Source organism: Sardina pilchardus, chromosome 8 (genome assembly GCF_963854185.1).
Source record: "Sardina pilchardus chromosome 8, fSarPil1.1, whole genome shotgun sequence".
Taxonomy (NCBI): domain Eukaryota; kingdom Metazoa; phylum Chordata; class Actinopteri; order Clupeiformes; family Clupeidae; genus Sardina; species Sardina pilchardus.
This window is the reverse complement of record NC_085001.1, coordinates 25,380,743-25,399,673: the sequence shown is the minus strand read 5'-3', so window position 1 is coordinate 25,399,673 and position 18,931 is coordinate 25,380,743. Positions and strand designations below refer to the sequence as shown.

Sequence of the window (18,931 nt, the reverse complement as noted above, 5' to 3'; positions counted from 1 at the left end):
TGTGTGTGTGTGTGTGTGTGTGTGTTTGTGTGTGTGTGTGTGTGAGTGTGTGAGTGTGTGTGTGTGTCTGTGTGTCTGTGTGTCTGTGTGTGTGTGTGCTTTAAGATGGTAGAAACCATAGTATGGTCTTGCCTCGGATTGGAGGCTTCACTGCTATACTTTATTTGTCTGAAATTAGTTACTGTATGTGAAAGCTTTTTTTTACACACAAAACCCACTATTGCTCACACAAAAGGCAAAATGAAAAATGACAACATTCAACATGTCATAAACACATCTCTTAAGCTAACATTTGTCTCACATTATAAACAGTTTTGTCATAATATGACATTTTGGATACATCATGCACACACTTTTGCTCAAAATCTAAAGCGCTTCTGTCTTTCATGGGCTTCTATGTTTATTTCCATACAAGAGTAAAAGTCATCTACGGAGAGAAGTTGAAATAGTAAACAGTAAACATTTAAGATATATTGAGCTGACGGTTGGATGTGTACAGTATGTATTCATAGGCCCTTTCAACTGCAGAAACAAACATTATGCATTTCTAAGGCATTTCCACAGGCGTAATGGTAATGGTAACTTGGAGACAAACAGAAATAAAAAAAAGTTTGAAGACAAGTCGACTTTTTGTAGAACATTAACGTCAAAGTCTGGTTAATTTTCTTTTCAAAGTATCGGCATTGGTTCTGAACAATCTCAATAGACCCATTCAATCTCTAGGACGAGATTGAATGGGTCTATAGAGTTGATCTATTCATTGGTCTATAATAAGGCAGTGATCAGATGGTGTTCTGTAGTAGAGCGAGTGTGGTATTTTTTGGGTTTGAAAAATGAAATCAAGTTACTTCCTATGTAGATTTTTGTGCGTATGGTAGAAAAATGTGTGTGGTACGTTTAGCAAAATGTGTTTACATTGAAAAAGGAGTCAAACACTGAAATTTAGTGTATGGTTTTGCATATTTGGTGTGGGATTATGGTGTTTGAAAGACATGTTTAGAAAATTGTGTGACAAGCCAAGATGTATACAGTAGTGTGTACAGCAGTAATGTAATGAACTGTAACTGTAAGTTGGAGGCTTTTAAATGGTTGTTTGTGACAACTCTTTGATTTTCTTTCTGTTTTTCTTTCGTTTGTTCTCTGTTGTTCTTGCTCCAACACGTGTTCTCTCATCTCTCTCCTGTAGAGTCGGATGACTATTGGAGGCAACCGGATGAGCAGACCGACACAGAGACAGACAGGCCACCCCAGGTCCCAGAGCCAACCACCCCTCCCGTGTTTGATCTGGTGGACGAGGACTACTGGGATTCAACATGCAAGTGACACTCAGCCTCAAGCCTTTTCGTGATCTGTTATTGCGTGTTGCGTCAAAAAGTACTAAAATATATTATGAGATATTACACTAATTACGTAGCGCACACAACACACAGCATGTTCCTCCTCAGCTTTTTGTCTGTGACAGAGACTTGGACTAATCCTGTCTGCCTGTCCTCAAACAGCTCCTTTGCCAATTACCTCTGTTTGGGACACCAAGGCATGGGAGCATATGAGCTAAGTTTGTTTAAATTCTCTGCCTCTCTCACAGTCCTTTTTTCCACATTCCAACAGTTGAGGTTCCAGAGAACTTACCCTTTCCAGATGGTAAGGAGGTGAGCCCTACCGCTGACTGGAACTACAACATAGGTGGGTTACATATGTGGGTCACAAATCAGCTGCTGACTAGCTTTTAGGGCATACTGTACATGCAGATCTGGACACAGCAGAAGTGATTGTGGGCACACACACACACACACACACACACACACACACACACACACACACACACACACACATTTTACTTATTCAACCAGTTCAAACTAGTCCAAATAAAGGGCCAACTTTTCACGAGTCTGTTTTCAGCGTCTGCAACAACATTTCGTCAATGTGGGAGTTTTCAATTCTTGTAAATGAACATTAAAGTCTTAACTAGCCAAATAAAAGGGTGGTTACATTGCCCATTAGCACACGTCTCCCCAAACAAAAAGAGAGAAAAAAATATGTCGCAGCCTCAGTTGTGGCTTCTCTTGAGGGCACACAGACAGAAGTAGTTAGTCCCTGTAGGCTACTGTAAATGCAGAAACCCCACATCTGCAAACGTTGTGAATTACAGCCTCTGTGTAGCGACTGTCTAAGGGGGAGCAGCTGTGTTGATCCTGTGTTAATCTTGAAAGTCTGCCAGCTGAGTTGATGTCGGTCTTTGTCTGCTCTCTTGTAGAGGAACCTACCTCATCACCTGACGAAACACCATGGTATAACTATGACTATGGTATGTACCACTGACACTGTCGGTGTTGTGATGAATTTATACTGTATATTGAATGTATGATTTTGACTGAGACTGTTGTGTGTGAATGGGGGGACTGGTAAGAGTAGGGGTATCCCTTGTTCCAAACTGAGTATAAGACATAGTCAGGGAATAAGAGAAAATCTAACAGAGCAAAGACGAAAGGAGGAAAACAAGAAGATGAACCTTGAACCAGCAGGAAGACAACGTTTCTTAGAAAGAAAGATTAAAAACAAAATCAGAGCAAGACAGAACACCATGAGGGCCGATCAGACCTTCCAGACACAGATCATGTGGCCTCTGACTCAAAGAAGATTTCCCTGCTCAGTTGTAGGCATGACCAGGGTGGGAATTTCGTCATGTTAGGGGCAAGGCCATTTGGCCTTCACCTTCTTTCTTTTTTTAGGGGCACCAAGGCCACATGATGGGGCACAAAGGCCACTGAGTAAAATTCGATGGTTTTACATGTCAGGGTTATCTCGACACAAATACATAGACCCGCTAGCCGCTGTAGGCTTTGAGAAACACTAACACAGCCTCAAACTTCTTTAAGTTGAGGCCCAATCATGGCAGACTTTGGTTGCGTTTGCTTTCTTTTTCCGTCGGTTCGCGATTGCGTGATCATTTGCGCAGCAAATTATCAGGTGAAGCACCGGACCTAATTTCACTCAAAGAGCAAAGAGCGTTCCGTATCAGTTCAATACGGAACAAGACTTTTACGTGTCAAATACGGGACGATTCCGTATTATACTGAATGGTTGGCAACCCTAAGTCAGGGGCATAAAGGCCACTGTGGCCTTATGATGGGTTTTTTTTCACAGGGCATCAAGGCCAAAGTGTAGGGCAACGGCGGCCATGGCCTCATGGCCTTGGTATAATTCCCACCCTGGGCATGACATACAATTCCAGTTGCTGTCTTTCTTAAAACTTTTTGGTTTGGCAACATGCACACAAGCAAACACAGCACAGATGACCTGACCCTCTGAAAGTTCTGTGAAAAGTTACTTTTAAAGATGGAAACAAAATGGCCTCCTGAAATCGGGCCAGGTTGCAAACTTAAGAGAGATAGCAGCCAACCGAACAAGCACAGACACACAGTGTGATTAATGCAAGGGAGTCAGTGGAATTTGTTTGGGGTTTGTTACAGACTTTAGTCAACTGTCCAGGCATGTACGTACCCAACACATATGGTTTATAACCAACACTGAGCAGATGTGAAGTGATTAAAAAAAAAAAAATGTCCATAACGTATTTTAGGATTTAATGTAAATTGACATTCCAGGTTTAAAATATGGGGAAATATTCCTTGGCAAAGAAAGTACTGAATACTGTGTTCAAGATAAACAGAAGCCCAGCAGTGTAACTGTGAAGGACCATAAGAGGTTATGGGCACTATCCAGTGTGACCATCAATCTTTCCAGCGTTGTTTTGGCCCCTGAATGCTATACTCTAGCCACCCAGAGTTGACTCTCACACCGTTTGAAAGTGTTGACCTTGTTTCTGAAGCTATCCTTGTGGTTGTTTGGTTTTCTACAGACAGGAAGCTGGCTGAGAGAACAGAGAAAGAAAGAAAGGACAAGGAGGAGACAGGTAAAGTATGCAGTGTTTTCCATCTCTGCTGGGCGCTGATCAGTAATTCATCCCATTGTTTAGAAACGTCAAAACAACTCCTCTGCTGTAGAGGTATTTTGTGATTGGTTGGTTGCTGTAGCAGGATAAAAGCTGGACAACCTCAGTCTGTCCTCTGCAAAAATGTTTTCAGTCAAATCAGTCTTCAAATGTGCAATACCACCTTCCGAGAGGTTCCTGTGGGTTGCTGTATAAACAGCTTGGCAGGTCTTAAAATCAACAAAGAAACAGTATATTTTACTAGTTCACAATGGGTGGAACGATCTTCATAAGAGAAGTTTTAAAGAGAAGATGGTTTAGTTGTAATTTTTTAAAGCCTACACTCAAGTGTGAATTGGGAACCTTTGACTTCCCTCTAGAACCGTCCACCCAGGCCCGTAAAGTCCGGTCTCAAATGAAACTCAGCTGACGTGGAAGTTTGCTCAGTGTTGGCTTCATCTGACATGTCTCAGCCCATATTGCATGTTAGTGACTGAATGTGTTTGGAATCAGCATGGTGTACTGAGAATAACTAAATGCAGCTTTGAATCCAAGGAACATTTTGCACTTCTTCTGAGCTACCAGCGTACATTTATGTGTTTTGGTTGGTGTCAGTGAGTTAAAGGGAGTTTGTGGGAGACTGGAAATACGGTACCTGTAACAAGTTGTGTCTCAAATTCCTTGAAAATTGGTATTAGACGTTTCCCAGCAGCTACCTTTGATGATGAATGGGAGTAGAGACTAGACTGACTTTCACATGACCCTGGATCTGATAAGGCTAAGAGGTGTAAGAACACATGGAAAAGGCACACAGAGATAAAAAAAAAAAAAGAAAAAAAAAGAAAAAACTGGAGTGGAGGACTATGGGAGTGAAAATGAAGGGAGATTTACATGGGGTGGCTGGAATGTTCGTTTATCTGGAATCCTATATCCTTGTGGGTGCTGAATCACTAGAGTGTGTGTGTGTGTGTGTGTGTGTGTGTGTGTGTGTGTGTGTGTGTGTGTGTGTGTGTGTGTGTGTGTTTGTGTATCCTTCTTGACCCAAAACTGTGAACATGAGTCATAAATCAGTTTTTATCAGACTCTGTTTTTTACTCTTGTGCCTGGTCAGTAATTGCCCCGGTGTGGACGACGTGTATGATAAAAATCCTCCTGGCTATTGAGAACTATCTGCACCACTGGGAGTATTTAGTTGACTGTGGTCCGCCTCGCATTTTGCTAAGCATAGATCAACATTAGGTCATGCTATTCCGGAATTTAGCAGAATCATCTGGAGCCGTTCACTATTTGAGCCGGGCCCAGCTCAAGGGATGCTTGGGGGCCCCTTTGAAAAGATTGTTTGATTTGGCGTCCGCACCACATTTTTACATAAGCCCTCAGCCCTGGCTTTGAAGCAACAAACAGGAACAAAAACCGTCTCCGCAAACACACTATCAATCAATTGTTATAAAATACAGTCTGAGAAAACAGTCTGAGGAGCAGTCAATTGACCTGAAAAACAACATGCTGTGATGCTTTCCATTTGAATAAGAAATGCTGGTATGTTTCTGAATAGTCACTACGCTGTTTACATTCACACATTGGACGTGTCATTTTTACACGTATGCTCATGGTTGCTTTTGTGCACACACAGATGTGAACTCTGACACGGCCGTATAGCCTGTGAGGACACATGCGGTACTGGTCAGGGACCTCAGTGTGTTTCATGCTCCACGGGGGAAGCACATTGACATTCACAGCATTCTCTTTTGGGGTGGTCCTCACTTATCTCTTAACATCTTGTTGGCAGAGAGACAGAGGAAGCTGGAAGAGGAGAGAGAGCGGAGACTGAAGACACCGCGCATTTACAAAGATCCCAAAAGTGAGTGTAACGATCAGTTGTGCTTTGTCTTACTGTGTACTTAAAGGAGACAAAAATGTTGCCCGTTTGTCCAAACTCCTGTCCTGTGCTGGCCCTTTTCAGCACATTTTTGGCCTTTTGTTTTTCTTTCCTCCACACTTGTTTTGTTTTTCTTTGACTCTGTAAAGCGACCTTGGGTTTGAGAAAGGCACTATAAATAAAACGTATTATTATTATCATTATCATTATTATTACAAAGACTTGTGTTAGAGACTTATTGTGCCTCTCTGCTAGAGTTTGTGTGCCTCAAGCATCTAAGAGAGCAGTTTAGTAAGCTGTTTTGTATTGGTTGGAGAGGGATATCTTTGCCAAAGCCTTGTCCCCGTTACACAGCTGCTCCCTCTCAATGGAAATTTCCAAACAACAGAGAGGAGTCATCTTGTTTGCTTCAAACAGATGCTTAGAATTAGTCATCTTTTCAAGTAAGTTGAAACCAGTCATGAATAAAATGCTCATAATGGCTTGGCAATATATTAACACAATGACTCCCAGACCTGCAGAATACTACTATTTGAGTCTTCCTGTTTACAGAACCACAACAAGTAATATTGGACAGAAATAGAACAGAAATAGTATTCCTATACCCTTAGTTGTCTCCCTTGTCTTCGTTTTGGAAATGTCAAAATTATACATGTACTTTACTTTAATTCTGCTGTCATGTACAGTATTCTAAAGTATCTAAATATAAAACTGTCATCAGTATGGATTCTTTACTGTAAAGTTACCAGTCCAGTGTCAGGAACATTTGTATTATGTGTGTTTTTTGTCAGACTGCCCCCCACTTGGTATGGAGTCTCACCGTGTCGCTACTGACCAGCTGGTGGCGTCATCTATGTCCCAGTATCGCTACGGAGTGCACAGGTCACGACTCAACATGCAGGTAATTGCACACATGCCTCCATCACATACACTGAAACAGTATATTTTTTGGCAGATATTGCAATTATACAAAAACACACCACCGGTCACAACACTGTGCAGCATTCCATCATCCTCTGATCTGAGACTGATGTGTATGCATGTGGCTATGTGTCGCTGTGTGTCCAGGCCTCTTCCAATGATGACGACCTGAATGGTGGAGCATGGTGCGCTAACCCTGAGGAGAAACAGCACTGGATTGAGATGGATGCGCGCACCATGACCGAGTTCACCGGGGTTATCACCCAGGGCCGCGACGACCCCGTAGAGTGAGATATCTTCAGCTCCAGCTCTATCTCATGCCATCACCTCATAACTCAGTTGTCTCTGCTACACACATACACGCACACACACGCACGCACACACGTGCGCACACACACACCTACACACACACACACACACACACACACACACACACACACACACACACACACTCTCTCTCTCTCTCACACACACACACACAAACAAATCAGTCTATGCACATTTGGGGAACCATTTACTATATCTGTCATGTATATTCACATTGTAGTCCATAGCGTCTGCTGACGTACAGTACATGGGTTTACAAAGACATTTGCCAGATATCAGGACCCGTATTCTCAAAGGATCTTAATGATGTAGAAGTCCTCTCGCACTCATAGGCTTTGGTACAACTTTTAGCTCTAAAATGCTTTGTGAATCAATCTCAGTAAAAAAAAAACTAGGCTTCCTAAAGTTAAGACTGACACGGTCATGAGTTTCAAAATTCACCAGTTAGGAGCTACTTTTAGCCTTGAGACTAATATTCTCTGCTTGACTGATAACCTTAATGGCACCTTTGATAACCTGTTAACCTTTGTTGTCTTTCTGTTACAGGAACGACTTTGTGACCTCATACTATGTTGCCTTCAGTAATGACAGTCGTGAATGGGTTATACTGAATGATGGCTACTCTGAATGGGTAGGTTAAGTTTTCGTTTGTCCACATTTTACAGGTAAAAGTAAAACAAAACCTGTTTTTTTTACCTATTTTCAAAAATGAAATAAAATATAAAAAAATTAGATTTAGGTTCAGATTATTTGCAATGATTTTGTCTTTTTTCCTCTCAGCTTTTCTTTGCCAACTCAGATAAGCAGACTCCAGTGCTGGCCCAGTTTGTGGAGCCAATGGTTGCTCGCTACATCAGGGTCATGCCTCAGAGCTGGAATGGAAGCCTCTGCATGAGGATGGAGGTCATGGGCTGCCCAGTGCCAGGTGATAGTGCTGACCTTTGACCTTTTGGCAGACATTGTACCAGAGGTTGACTAAATGATTTACAAGTGGTCAAACCTGCGATGATGTTTGGTCTCTTTCATAGTACTGTCAGGACAATTTGCCGTTTAAAGCCCAATTTTCCATGAGCCATGATTTTCTCTATCTAAATGCACAGATCCTGTCAGCGTCCACTACAGTCAGAATGAAGTGACCCCCAGAGACGACCTTGATTTCACCCATCATAGCTACACCGACATGGAGAAGGTGTGTTGTGCATATGGTGGATGGGGAACATAATTATGATAGTGGCTCACATAGGTCATTTTCAGTGAATTCTACTTTGGAACTATATCACCTGACAAGTCCTGTTCTTGGTGGAACTTCAGTAGACTTTGTACAGTATATGATTGAAGGCTTTCATGTTTCACTGACTCAGCTCATGATTTCTCTGTAATTTTTCAGCTGATGAAATCGATCGCGGATGAGTGTCCCAACATCACCAATTTCTACAGCTTAGGCAAGAGTTCTAAAGGTCTGGAGATCTATGCCATGGAAATGTCAGACAACCCTGGCATTCATGAGACAGGTGGGTAGCTTGTAGATTTAGTAGCATTGGTATTAGTGAGCTCAACTGCTTCTACAAGAATATCCAAAACAAGCAAAATATTCATGTGCTGTTTATGTGAAGAGATTGGTTCCAAGATTCTATCCATTTCAATTCATTGTCATGAATCATTTTTTTACATTTTGTTTTCCAGGTAATTTCAGTGCAACTGTGTCTGTGTTATTGATATTTTTATCTATCTGCACGTTACCTGAAATACAATTAAAAAACATTATTTAATAATCATGTTTTTTTTTAATGGAGATACAGCGTTTTGGAACGAAACTCTTCATGTGTTTCCATATAACAGTCTCAAAGTTGTGAAACCCCATAGACTATAGTGACAAATTGCAGTGGAAAAGTTAAGTTTAGAAAAAAAAGTTTAAAACTTAAAAACGTTTAAAAGTTTAAATCTTAAGTTTTAAAGGAGACACAAAAGTATTTTAGAACATCGCCTTTCACCAGAACATACAATTCATACAAATTAAATTAGATGTATCATACATTTGAACCCTTTCCACTGATTTCATGTATTGCAGACAGCATCTGTGATCCATTGTGTTTTCATGATCTGAGCTCTGTGACTTACTTACACACCACAGGTGAGCCGGAGTTCCGCTACACAGCAGGTCTCCATGGTAACGAGGCACTGGGGCGAGAGCTGCTTCTCATGCTGATGCAGTACCTCTGTAAGGAGTACAAGGACGGAAATCCTAAAGTGCGCCGCCTGGTGGAGGGGATCCGAATTCACCTCGTGCCCTCGCTCAACCCAGATGGCCACGTGAAGGCCTTTGAAAAGGTTAGCACGCTCTAAACCATCCTTTAAGTCCACAATAGTGCTTTGAAATGGTGCAATGCTTTATCTATCACCTTCATGCATTAACATGGGACAAATCCATTAGCTTTAACCAGTATTTGAGCTACTGTTTTGTGTAGAGCACTTTCACATGTACAAACATTCAATATTTCCAGGAAACCTTTATTTTTAAAACAATGCTATAATTTTTACGTTCCTCCAACTTACAGTTTGTGCTTGTGTTCGTCTATTCCTCTAACACTGTGCTTCTCTTGTCACAGGGGTCTGAGCTTGGCAGCTGGCAGCTGGGTCACTGGACTGAGGAGGGCTATGACATCTTCCAGAGCTTCCCCGACCTCAACACTGTCCTGTGGGATGCAGAGGACAAGGGGCGGGTGCCCAAAGTGGTGCCCAATCATCATGTGCCCATCCCCGAGGGCTTCCTGGACGATGGAATGGTTAGAGAAAACTGTGGATAAAAGAAGAAAGAATTATGGTTTTAAGTTATGGTTGTATAAGTGAAGTTAACACTATAACAGGATTTCAAGTCTATTTGACTAAGAGTACCCACCTCTGCTTTTGGTTTGATTTGAAATGGGATGTAACAGGGACCTCTGTGAATGATGTTACAAACATCCAGTAGGAGTAGAATTCATGAATACTGCCATGCCTGCCATGTGTACCAGTTTCAGTTTGCCCTAACACTTACTTCTTCATGGTTCTTCACATGCTTAGTCCCACATAATCACATTTCCTACCTTCTCTTTCAGATTGGTTCAGAAACCAGAGCCATCATTTCCTGGATGGAGACCAACCCGTTTGTGCTCGGGGCTAACTTTCAGGGGGGCGAGAGGCTGGTGACATACCCCTTCGACATGCACCGCCTGACCAAAGAGGGAGAGGACCGCAACAAGAGGACCCGGCGATTGGTCCGCCATAAGAGGCAGTATGAGGAAGAGGAGGAATCGGACAGGCGCTGGGAGCACATTGGCTACCACGAGGCGCCCGACTCCTACCGCCAGGAATCCTACGGATACCATCACCAGGAGAGAGGCTACCACGAGGAGAACCAGGGATACTACCCTGAGAGCTACGGACACCACCACGAGGGCTATGGGTACCATCAGGAGAGTGAGCCCGAGGGCTACCCAGACAGTTACCACCACGAGAGAGGCCATGAAGGGGAGAGAGAAAGGGGTTACGGAGGGGAGGCTGAGGGGTACGGACGGGAAGCCGAGGGGTACGGAGGGGAGGCCGAGGATGAGATCCGCACCATTGCAGACCAGTCGCTCTTCCGCTGGCTGGCAGTCTCGTTCGCCTCAACCCACCGCAGCATGACGCAGACCTATCAAGGGGGTTGCCATGGTGATGACCCCACGGGAGGGATGGGCATTGTGAATGGCGCCAAATGGAGGCCTGTCACAGGAAGTGAGTGGTACACCAACAGGGCAACTGGGCTGTATGAGTCACGTTAAAATTATAATTGCTTGCAGATTTGACCCTTTTCCTTAAACCACTGACCTTTTTAATTGGGCACTTTTCTACTACCCCTTACATGTTAAACTGGATAGAGGCTGCCCTCTTGTGGCCATTCCTCTTTTCTAATGAGAGCAATAACTGCCAATGATTTTTAAATGCTGATGCTTTTTAAAGCAAATCATCATACATTTTTTCCCCTTCTTTAGGTATGAATGACTTCAGCTACCTTCACACCAACTGCTTTGAGCTGTCCATCTTCCTGGGTTGTGACAAATTCCCCCATCAGAGTGAACTGCGTCGGGAGTGGGAGAACAACAAAGAGGCCCTCCTCACCTTCATGGAACAAGTGAGTCCACAAAAGACCTATCCTTAATGAAATGATGCCCTATTCTTAATGAAATGACGGCCTACAGGTATTCTTAATTAATTAATTCTTAATTAAATGAATTTTCAGGAATTTGTAGCCTAAGCACAGATAGAAATGTTGATTAAAATGCATTGTAAATGCAGTCAAGGCCGATCATACACTATATGAAAAGAAACAAAGATATTATGGGGACATTAAGTATGTGGCAGAAGTTTTGTGCTTTTGAGTCTGCAGTGTCCCTAATTAATTGATCTCTTGCAGGTGCACCGAGGAATCAGGGGTGTGGTAAGGGACAAGGAAGGGAACGCCATCGATAACGCCACTGTATCTGTAGAGGGGGTAAACCACGACATGAGGACAGGTGAGTCTCTCTTATCTGGCTACGAGTTGTATGTAGCACCAATCTTGTACCACTTGTTGAAACCAATTCAACCTCACTATGACTTGTGCAACTGAGAAACGTGCAACTGAGCAGATGGTTCCACAAATGATTACTCTCACTTCTTCTGTTTTTCTCTTCCCTTTCCCCTCCCACCTCCTGTCCCTGGACTGGCCTGGTCTCTCCGGCACGCTGACTCTCATTTCTCATTTCAGGGGAGTCTGGGGATTTCTGGCGCCTGTTGAATCCTGGAGAATACCGCGTCACTGTGCGTGCAGAGGGCTATGCACCCCTTGTCAAGATGTGCGTGGTGGGCTTTGAGCCCGGCGCCACCCTGTGTAACTTTGAACTCAGCAAGTCCAACTGGGACCGCATTAAGCAGATCATGGCCCTACATGGCAACAAGCCCATTCGTGTCCTCAACAGAAACCAACAGGGATATGGCGGCAACACACAAAGGTACGGCACGAGAGCGACGGGCTCAGAGAACAATGGCGTGTCGGGCAACATCAGAAGCAACCGTTTACGCCGGTTAAAACGGCTGCGCTTCCTTCGTCAGCAGAGGCTTCTGGCCCTTAGGTCAACCATGGCCCCAACAATGGCCCCAACCACCACCACCACCACCACCACAACTACCACAACCACAGGGCCCCCCACCACTACCTGGGTCTTCCCCATGTACGAAGACACTCAACCCACAGATTATAATGTGGAGCTGGACTACAATTACGATTCAGAATCAGATGACTGGAATTAAGTGGAATTAAGTGGACATGGAATTAAGTTGCCAAACTACAAATTTAGGACAAGGGTCACACTTCCTAAATAAGTAACCCAGTTATTATCAATGGGGGATAACTGGCACCATCGTAATCCTAGGTTAGCTTTTAGGTGCACTTCAAAGTAACATCTGTTAAGCTCTCATTACAACTATTCTTTCTGTTCATGTTAAGAGGAGAGACGTGGTCTTGGGTCCTGTATCACCTATGAGTTTGTCTTCAGTCTTTGTCCACTCTTGCTTCATATGTAGACATGGAGAGAGAGGCTTTTTTTGACACTCAACACAGCAGCACTCCACTGCCACACCTCCCTTACAATCTGCATCTCACAAGGCACATGTTGTAATAGACTGATGGTACTTAGATCGAAGATTGAGTTATCTCAGTCCTCGAAGGCTACCTGGATCGGTCCTATTTTTGTTGACTAAATTGACTTTTTGGTTGAAATTTGTAGATGTGTTTTATGGTCTGAAACCATTTAGAGTAGTTCCAACCCAAGGAACACAGTGATGGAGATCTTTACAATATTAGGCTTCTCAAAAAGTGGGTTGACAAAAAAATGTAATGTCAAAGTGAGACCATGAGCAATAGAAGAGGAAATGCAAGGAGCACAAAGAGATGCTAGAGACCTGAAGTCATTTCGATACAAAAGAGTTTTTATTTACATTATACATTCCTCACCCTCAAAGGCAACTGCTCCAGCTTCCACTAAGGGGGTGCACTGAACAATCCAGAACAATTCTCAATGTGTACAGTAGCTGAGGTCAATGACTATTTTCCAGCTAATAAAGGCTTGTTTACATAGTGCTGTTGTCTTCTGCCATGACACTGACTGACAAAATGCAAGGGGGAGGGGGTCCATCCAAACACACAAAGATCTACAGCTTCTTAAATGCCTGAAATGATCTCTTATCAATGACTTTGTCCTTGCTTGTTATGTTTAACAGGTGGAAGCTTACCTGTGTAACAGAATTATAATCCACAAAAAGTGAAGTATTAAAACACTTCATATGGACAGATTCCAATACAGAAATTATTGCTCTCATGAAAAACAATAAAAACATTAATAACAACATGGCTGGGAAACTTCATACATAGCCAGTATTGTTACAATGAGTTGCTTGTGACTAGTTGTCCACTGATCCAAATTCACACAAACCGAGCCAAAGAATTAGTCATCCCAAGAGTGTTCAACCTGCTTTTACAAATTCGTAGATCATGGTGTAATGATGAGACACTTTATACTTTGGCAATGGAAAGCATACACTAAAATCTTTTTTTACCAGTCAAAAATATCATAACACATCATGAAAATCATACCAACTGCAGGGCTTCAGTGGCTAATATTCATTTCAGATTCTTCATCTTCATCAGAGAAGGAAGAAAAGCTGATTGGCTCGCATTCTAGAGTGCGCAGGTTGACTAGGCAGGCGGTCTGCGTGCTGCTGAATTCTGGGATGGACAAAAGGAGGACGTCTTGCCCCTCAGGACCTACAGAAACACAAGACAAAGCAGTGATTTGGACCATTAAAAAAAAAAAAAAACAACATCTTCAATGAATAACAAAACTATATCTAAATTCTAAAACATAAAAAAATACACGCAATTGAACACTCAATTGACCTGGGTATTCATGATTCATAAAGCCAGAAACATCAAACTGAACACAGGGTACATTTAACAGAAGCTCAGTGAGCCCCTCAGGTGAAAGATTGTGCATCTACAGTATGTCCAAAATACGACATACAGCGTGCAGTAGGTGACCTGCTCTGACCTGTAATGCGCTTGGATTGGTATCTGGGAGCACTTCCGCTGAAGTAAACATGCGGACACTCTTCCAGGATGAAGGGATCGTTCTGATAGAAGGGATAACAACCTAAGAAAGGGGGAGAAAAGAGTAAGTGCTTGCATTGGTACGGTTAAATATAAAAAGTATGCCAACAGTTCTACAACTTATATGATTATCAGTGGCGGGCATCCAAACTCCTTTGCATAATACAATCCTATACAATCCAGATGTCAATGAGTAACTGAAACACAAGGCTTTATGAAAACTGACCGCAGCAGCACAAGTGGATGCATGTGTGTGTGTGTGTGTGTGTGTTCTAACCAAGTGTATCCGGAGCAGTGGGGGCCAGGTGTCGCAGACGGAGCGTGGTCTCCAGAACCTCCAGGTGGTCTTCCATACTGCTGTACTTAATGATGTCACTCACGTTCTGACCTGATGTGCCCAAGAACCTGAGTAGCCGGCAGCAAGAGGGGAAGTTACATCACAATCCCAATGCTTGTTTGTTTCACCCTGGCAATGGAGTGGTGCACAACTTCTATCTATGCTTGATGAGATAGTGAAACGCATATCTAAACCATGATTCTGATTTCAATGATTCAATGAGTGTTTTTCTGATGTTCAATCTGCTAAATTCCAAATCAACACTCGCACGATCACTGACTTATCACATCTACATTCCCCAGAGTGGAGGTTTCCTTGAATGAGAGCAGAGTGTGTGGGCGGTCTCCAGCAGAGAGGGACTCACCGCACACCGTCCACACAGGCCTGAAAGGGGTTGCTGACCAGCTGCAGAGTTGGGTAGGGAGTGGATAGAGGGAACATGCAGCGGTGCAGAGGCTGCTGTGGCAACGTATAGTTGGTGGGGTCATACTGGCCTGGCATCACATCCACAGGTACGGAGGCCTGCAGAGGACAGAAATATACATAAATTCAAATCACTAAAAAAACTGTTCAATGTCATAAAAAGGGCTATGTGAAAATAGATCATATACACTCCATATTCATAAAGGACTTTGTGTTTCGATGCTCCTTTGAAAGATATTCCACCGTTTCAAATTTCAATGTGGTTGGTTACAATGACGTTTTTCAGCGAGTGTTTCTATCCAAAGCAAATATGACTTTCTTTCTCCATGATGTGCAATAAGACATATTCTTGCAGGGCAGATTCAGTTTCTTACCACTAGCTGAACCAACAGCTCATCAAGCAGTCGAATGGCCTCCACACTGCCTGCTTGTGTTTTCTTAGTCAGGTACTTGGCCTACAAAGGCCGAAAAAGAGAAAAGTTTGAGAAACACCTGAAAAACGACACACTGCCTTTTGGACAAACTCTCTTCTTCTATCACAAATTGGTACAGCTGTACCAAAAAGGACACTAATCATGGCTTTCATCGGGTCCCTTTCCACAGGTGTATAAAATCAAGCGTCTGGATCAAGAATACAGACTGTATGGTGCTTGATTAACCCATCTGTGGAAAGGGACCTGATGAAACCCATGAATTTCATGTTATGAATGCATTAAGAGACTAATCTAGTCTATATCTAGACAATGCCAGGACTGCTTTCTGTGACCACAATACATACCCAGTGCAGCGATTATCATTGACATATTTACATGTATTCATTTAACAGACCCTTATTACAAGGGTCACTGGCCCAGGGTTAAGTGCCTCGTTCAAGAGCACAATTGTGGAAGCCAGGAATCGAACCCACAACTTCACAGGCTACTCTGCCAGGCTACAGTAACCCAGCTCCTTAACTACAGAGCGGTAGATAAAACAGAGTGGCGACACTCCCATAGATCTCCATAGGAAAAAATGGCAGCGTTTTTCCCAGGCTACTTCCCTCCAGGCTACTTATTATGGGAGTTTGGGAACTATAAACAGCCAATCTCTTAGTCAGTAGTCATTGCGTAAATTGATTACACCCTCCAGCATCCAGAAGTGCATCCCACCCTCCTGCGATTCAGCCATTCAGTGCAGGTTTTTTTTTTAATTTTGAGCGTGTGGCTGCGACATTAAAAAGAGTGTCGCAACTCTCTCTTTCTATGGCTCTGCTAAACTACTACGCAAACTCCACCCACACCACCACCACTCCACCTGCCTCACCTTGGTGCTGGAGTCTTTGTCCTGGGTACTCTGGCTCAGCAGGTTCCCAGCCAAGAGAACGTGGGAGATGGACGCCGCTCCGCTCTGCTCTCCCTCGTCGCCCAAGTGTCCCGTCACCATGTCGACCAGAAGCTGCAGCCCCAGCATGCTGTCGGCACCGGTGCCACCCAGTCCAAGACCGGAAGCAAGCAAAACAAACCTGTCAGGGCCAAGAGAGCAGAGGAGAGAGAGAGAGAGAGAGAGAGAGAGAGAGAGAGAGAGAGAGAGAGAGAGAGAGAGAGAGAGAGAGATCAGGATATGTCCACACTCCTATGATATTGACACTTTATATACAGTACAACATTGTTTATATACAGTACAACCTTTTTTTCAAAACACATTTACGCATCCACACATCCGCATCGATCACTGCAAGTTTATTGATTTGAAAAGGCACCCACCGATCGGCCTCTGGGACCTTTCTGAGAGTCTGAGCTGGCAAATCTGCTGTACAGAAGCCCTCAACAGTGAACTTCCCGTCATTCTTCTCCGCACCCAAGATGGCAATCACACTGCCTTTTACAAAACAAAACAAAGGACAACAGCAATAAGAAAGGATGTGGCCTATAAACTGAGTGGCTTTCTGAAAATGAGTTACATACATGGCAGCCATACCTGTGACAAACTTGGCAACGTCAATGTTTCCCTCTAGCTTGATTCGCTGCAGCTCATCCTCCAGGATGAGTTCGTCTGACTGGCTGATGTATTTGGTGCGGGGTGGCTGGGGCAGCAGGTTGTGCTGATGGGACAAAGAGGGGATTGCACATCAGAAGCCCTTCCATGAGACTGTGTTGACATTTTTTGTCAAACTAATTTGTCAAATTGTTTTACACACGCACACACCACACACACACACACGCGCGCACTGAAAACCTTTCATCCATCTCTACTCAGTGTGGCAAGCAGTAAGGCAGAAAAACTTAAAGCACCTAGGTCAGAGCTTCGTGGGTTAAAGGGTTTGTGTGGTGAGTGTGGACATCATTACTGATGTGGACATCACATTAAGATGGGGGAAAGCTGATATGAGTGCAGAAATTTCACCTCCTCACTGATTTCCTTCAGGATTGATGGCTGAAGTTCCATGTGTTTGAAGATGGTACCCACAATTATACAGTGCTCCCCCATCGGCAGGTCACATAACTTCCGTATGGGCACCGACTCTCCTGCACGTACACAACTCAGATTGAATGCCATATACCTTGATGAAGTCTGCATCTTCTATAGCCTGTAAAGATCCACTGTGACAAGAACATATTCTGTGCAACAAATATTCCCCTGGAAGGTGTTTTTCTCTATCTCCCATTGTTTTCATTTTAGAAAAACATCTATGGGATATTATGGATTAAGTACAGAGGAATTATCTCATTGCAGGAAAACACACAGTCACCGGTTAGCCTTTAACTATGTACAAAGAGAGGATACTTCTTCAAACAACTGCAGTCCTGGGTTCAGTGAATGCTACATGACTACTCCGCTGAGAGGCACTATCAACACCACATTTCCACCTGTCCAAAAAGATGCCCAGAATGACAGTGGCAATGCCAGTGACGGCACTGTAAGGATGTAGCCTACATATCGATAACAAGGAATATAGTTGACACTTAATGTTACAGAAGTTCACAAATCTTACCCCACTTTTGCTTGGCTCTTTTGACAAGGATGTCTCTCATCTGCATTAGACGAGTGGCGTATATGTGCGCGTATTGTCGACTGAAGCTTCTTTCACCCAGTCGGAAGCGCTCCGAGCAGCCGATGTATGACAGCTGCTCCCGCTGAAATACAGGCTGTTCCGAACCGGGCGGCTGGAGCAATGTAGACTCCTTCTGATCAATAGTGTCGGAGAACATGGTAATACCTGTGTATAAGTTGCATCAGAATGTGAACATTGATAAAGTGCATGAAGGCATCGTATTAGCCACAGTGCACCAAGCAATTTCCAAAAGTTTAAAACATGCACCGTCCGGCTTAGCCGGCGACTGAAATCTTATGACTTATGACCCAATACGTATACATATCCACCATATAAACGATATGCAATAAGGCTAGATAAGTCAGTATAGCATCCTCTACACTTCCAGACTGGGATAATTTAACCATGTTGTTAGCGTCGTAGCTAACTTTGTTAGCTAACATTAGCTAACGTTACACATTCAATATACCCGTGCATCGTTTTTCTGCCCTATTGGCCAGCTAAAGCGCTAGTTACCCACGTTAAGAGGATGTGGACCCTTACCTTTGCTATTCTGATTGACTGTTACAGAAGTTGGAATATGTGTTTCAACATAAAATGCACTCCCAACACACGGGTGCAATGTTTCTGAAATATTGATATCTCCCGCGAAATGCTTCAACTTTGAACTCCTACGTCTGAGTACGTCATAGGACAAATACGAGCGCCATACTGTTGAGGTCATGGTCTGTTCCACTGACTCAAAATAATCAGTCTATGGTGGGCGGGCAGTTAATCAGATAGGTATGCACTGCATCAGATTTGGTAGAAAAACTCACTGGAGTCTGATCAGATTTAGAATCTACTGTAGAACTTAAAATTTAAAACAATGATTCAATGATAAAAAAAAATAAATAAAAAAAAAGTAGGCTATAGTCTAC

The 18,931-nt window shown here is 43.3% G+C and overlaps 2 protein-coding genes across 2 annotated transcripts in view; one reads left to right on the top strand and one right to left on the bottom strand.

Moving 5' to 3' along the window:
• The window catches only part of aebp1b (AE binding protein 1b), an 18,809-nt gene extending 5,618 nt beyond the window's left edge, over window positions 1-13,191 (top strand). Inside the window, exons 4-20 of the mRNA XM_062543370.1 lie at window positions 1,187-1,315; window positions 1,609-1,683; window positions 2,255-2,305; window positions 3,860-3,913; window positions 5,721-5,792; window positions 6,602-6,711; window positions 6,879-7,018; window positions 7,605-7,689; window positions 7,839-7,983; window positions 8,159-8,247; window positions 8,446-8,569; window positions 9,190-9,386; window positions 9,665-9,841; window positions 10,154-10,811; window positions 11,069-11,208; window positions 11,491-11,590; window positions 11,824-13,191. Coding sequence (XP_062399354.1) covers window positions 1,187-1,315; window positions 1,609-1,683; window positions 2,255-2,305; window positions 3,860-3,913; window positions 5,721-5,792; window positions 6,602-6,711; window positions 6,879-7,018; window positions 7,605-7,689; window positions 7,839-7,983; window positions 8,159-8,247; window positions 8,446-8,569; window positions 9,190-9,386; window positions 9,665-9,841; window positions 10,154-10,811; window positions 11,069-11,208; window positions 11,491-11,590; window positions 11,824-12,365 — 2,888 coding nt within the window. The 3' untranslated portion in view covers window positions 12,366-13,191. The remainder of the gene's footprint in view (window positions 1-1,186; window positions 1,316-1,608; window positions 1,684-2,254; window positions 2,306-3,859; window positions 3,914-5,720; window positions 5,793-6,601; window positions 6,712-6,878; window positions 7,019-7,604; window positions 7,690-7,838; window positions 7,984-8,158; window positions 8,248-8,445; window positions 8,570-9,189; window positions 9,387-9,664; window positions 9,842-10,153; window positions 10,812-11,068; window positions 11,209-11,490; window positions 11,591-11,823) is intronic.
• pold2 (polymerase (DNA directed), delta 2, regulatory subunit) lies at window positions 13,023-18,684 on the bottom strand. The gene is made up of 11 exons (XM_062543371.1): window positions 18,555-18,684; window positions 17,952-18,176; window positions 17,363-17,484; window positions 16,937-17,060; window positions 16,723-16,837; window positions 16,283-16,481; window positions 15,355-15,435; window positions 14,922-15,079; window positions 14,498-14,625; window positions 14,162-14,263; window positions 13,023-13,878 (listed from the first exon to the last, which is right to left on the bottom strand). Exons 2-11 carry the CDS (start codon window positions 18,166-18,168, stop codon window positions 13,721-13,723), a joined length of 1,404 nt encoding a protein of 467 aa, XP_062399355.1. The 5' UTR covers window positions 18,169-18,176; window positions 18,555-18,684; the 3' UTR covers window positions 13,023-13,720.
• Between the last annotated feature and the right edge of the window lie 247 nt (window positions 18,685-18,931).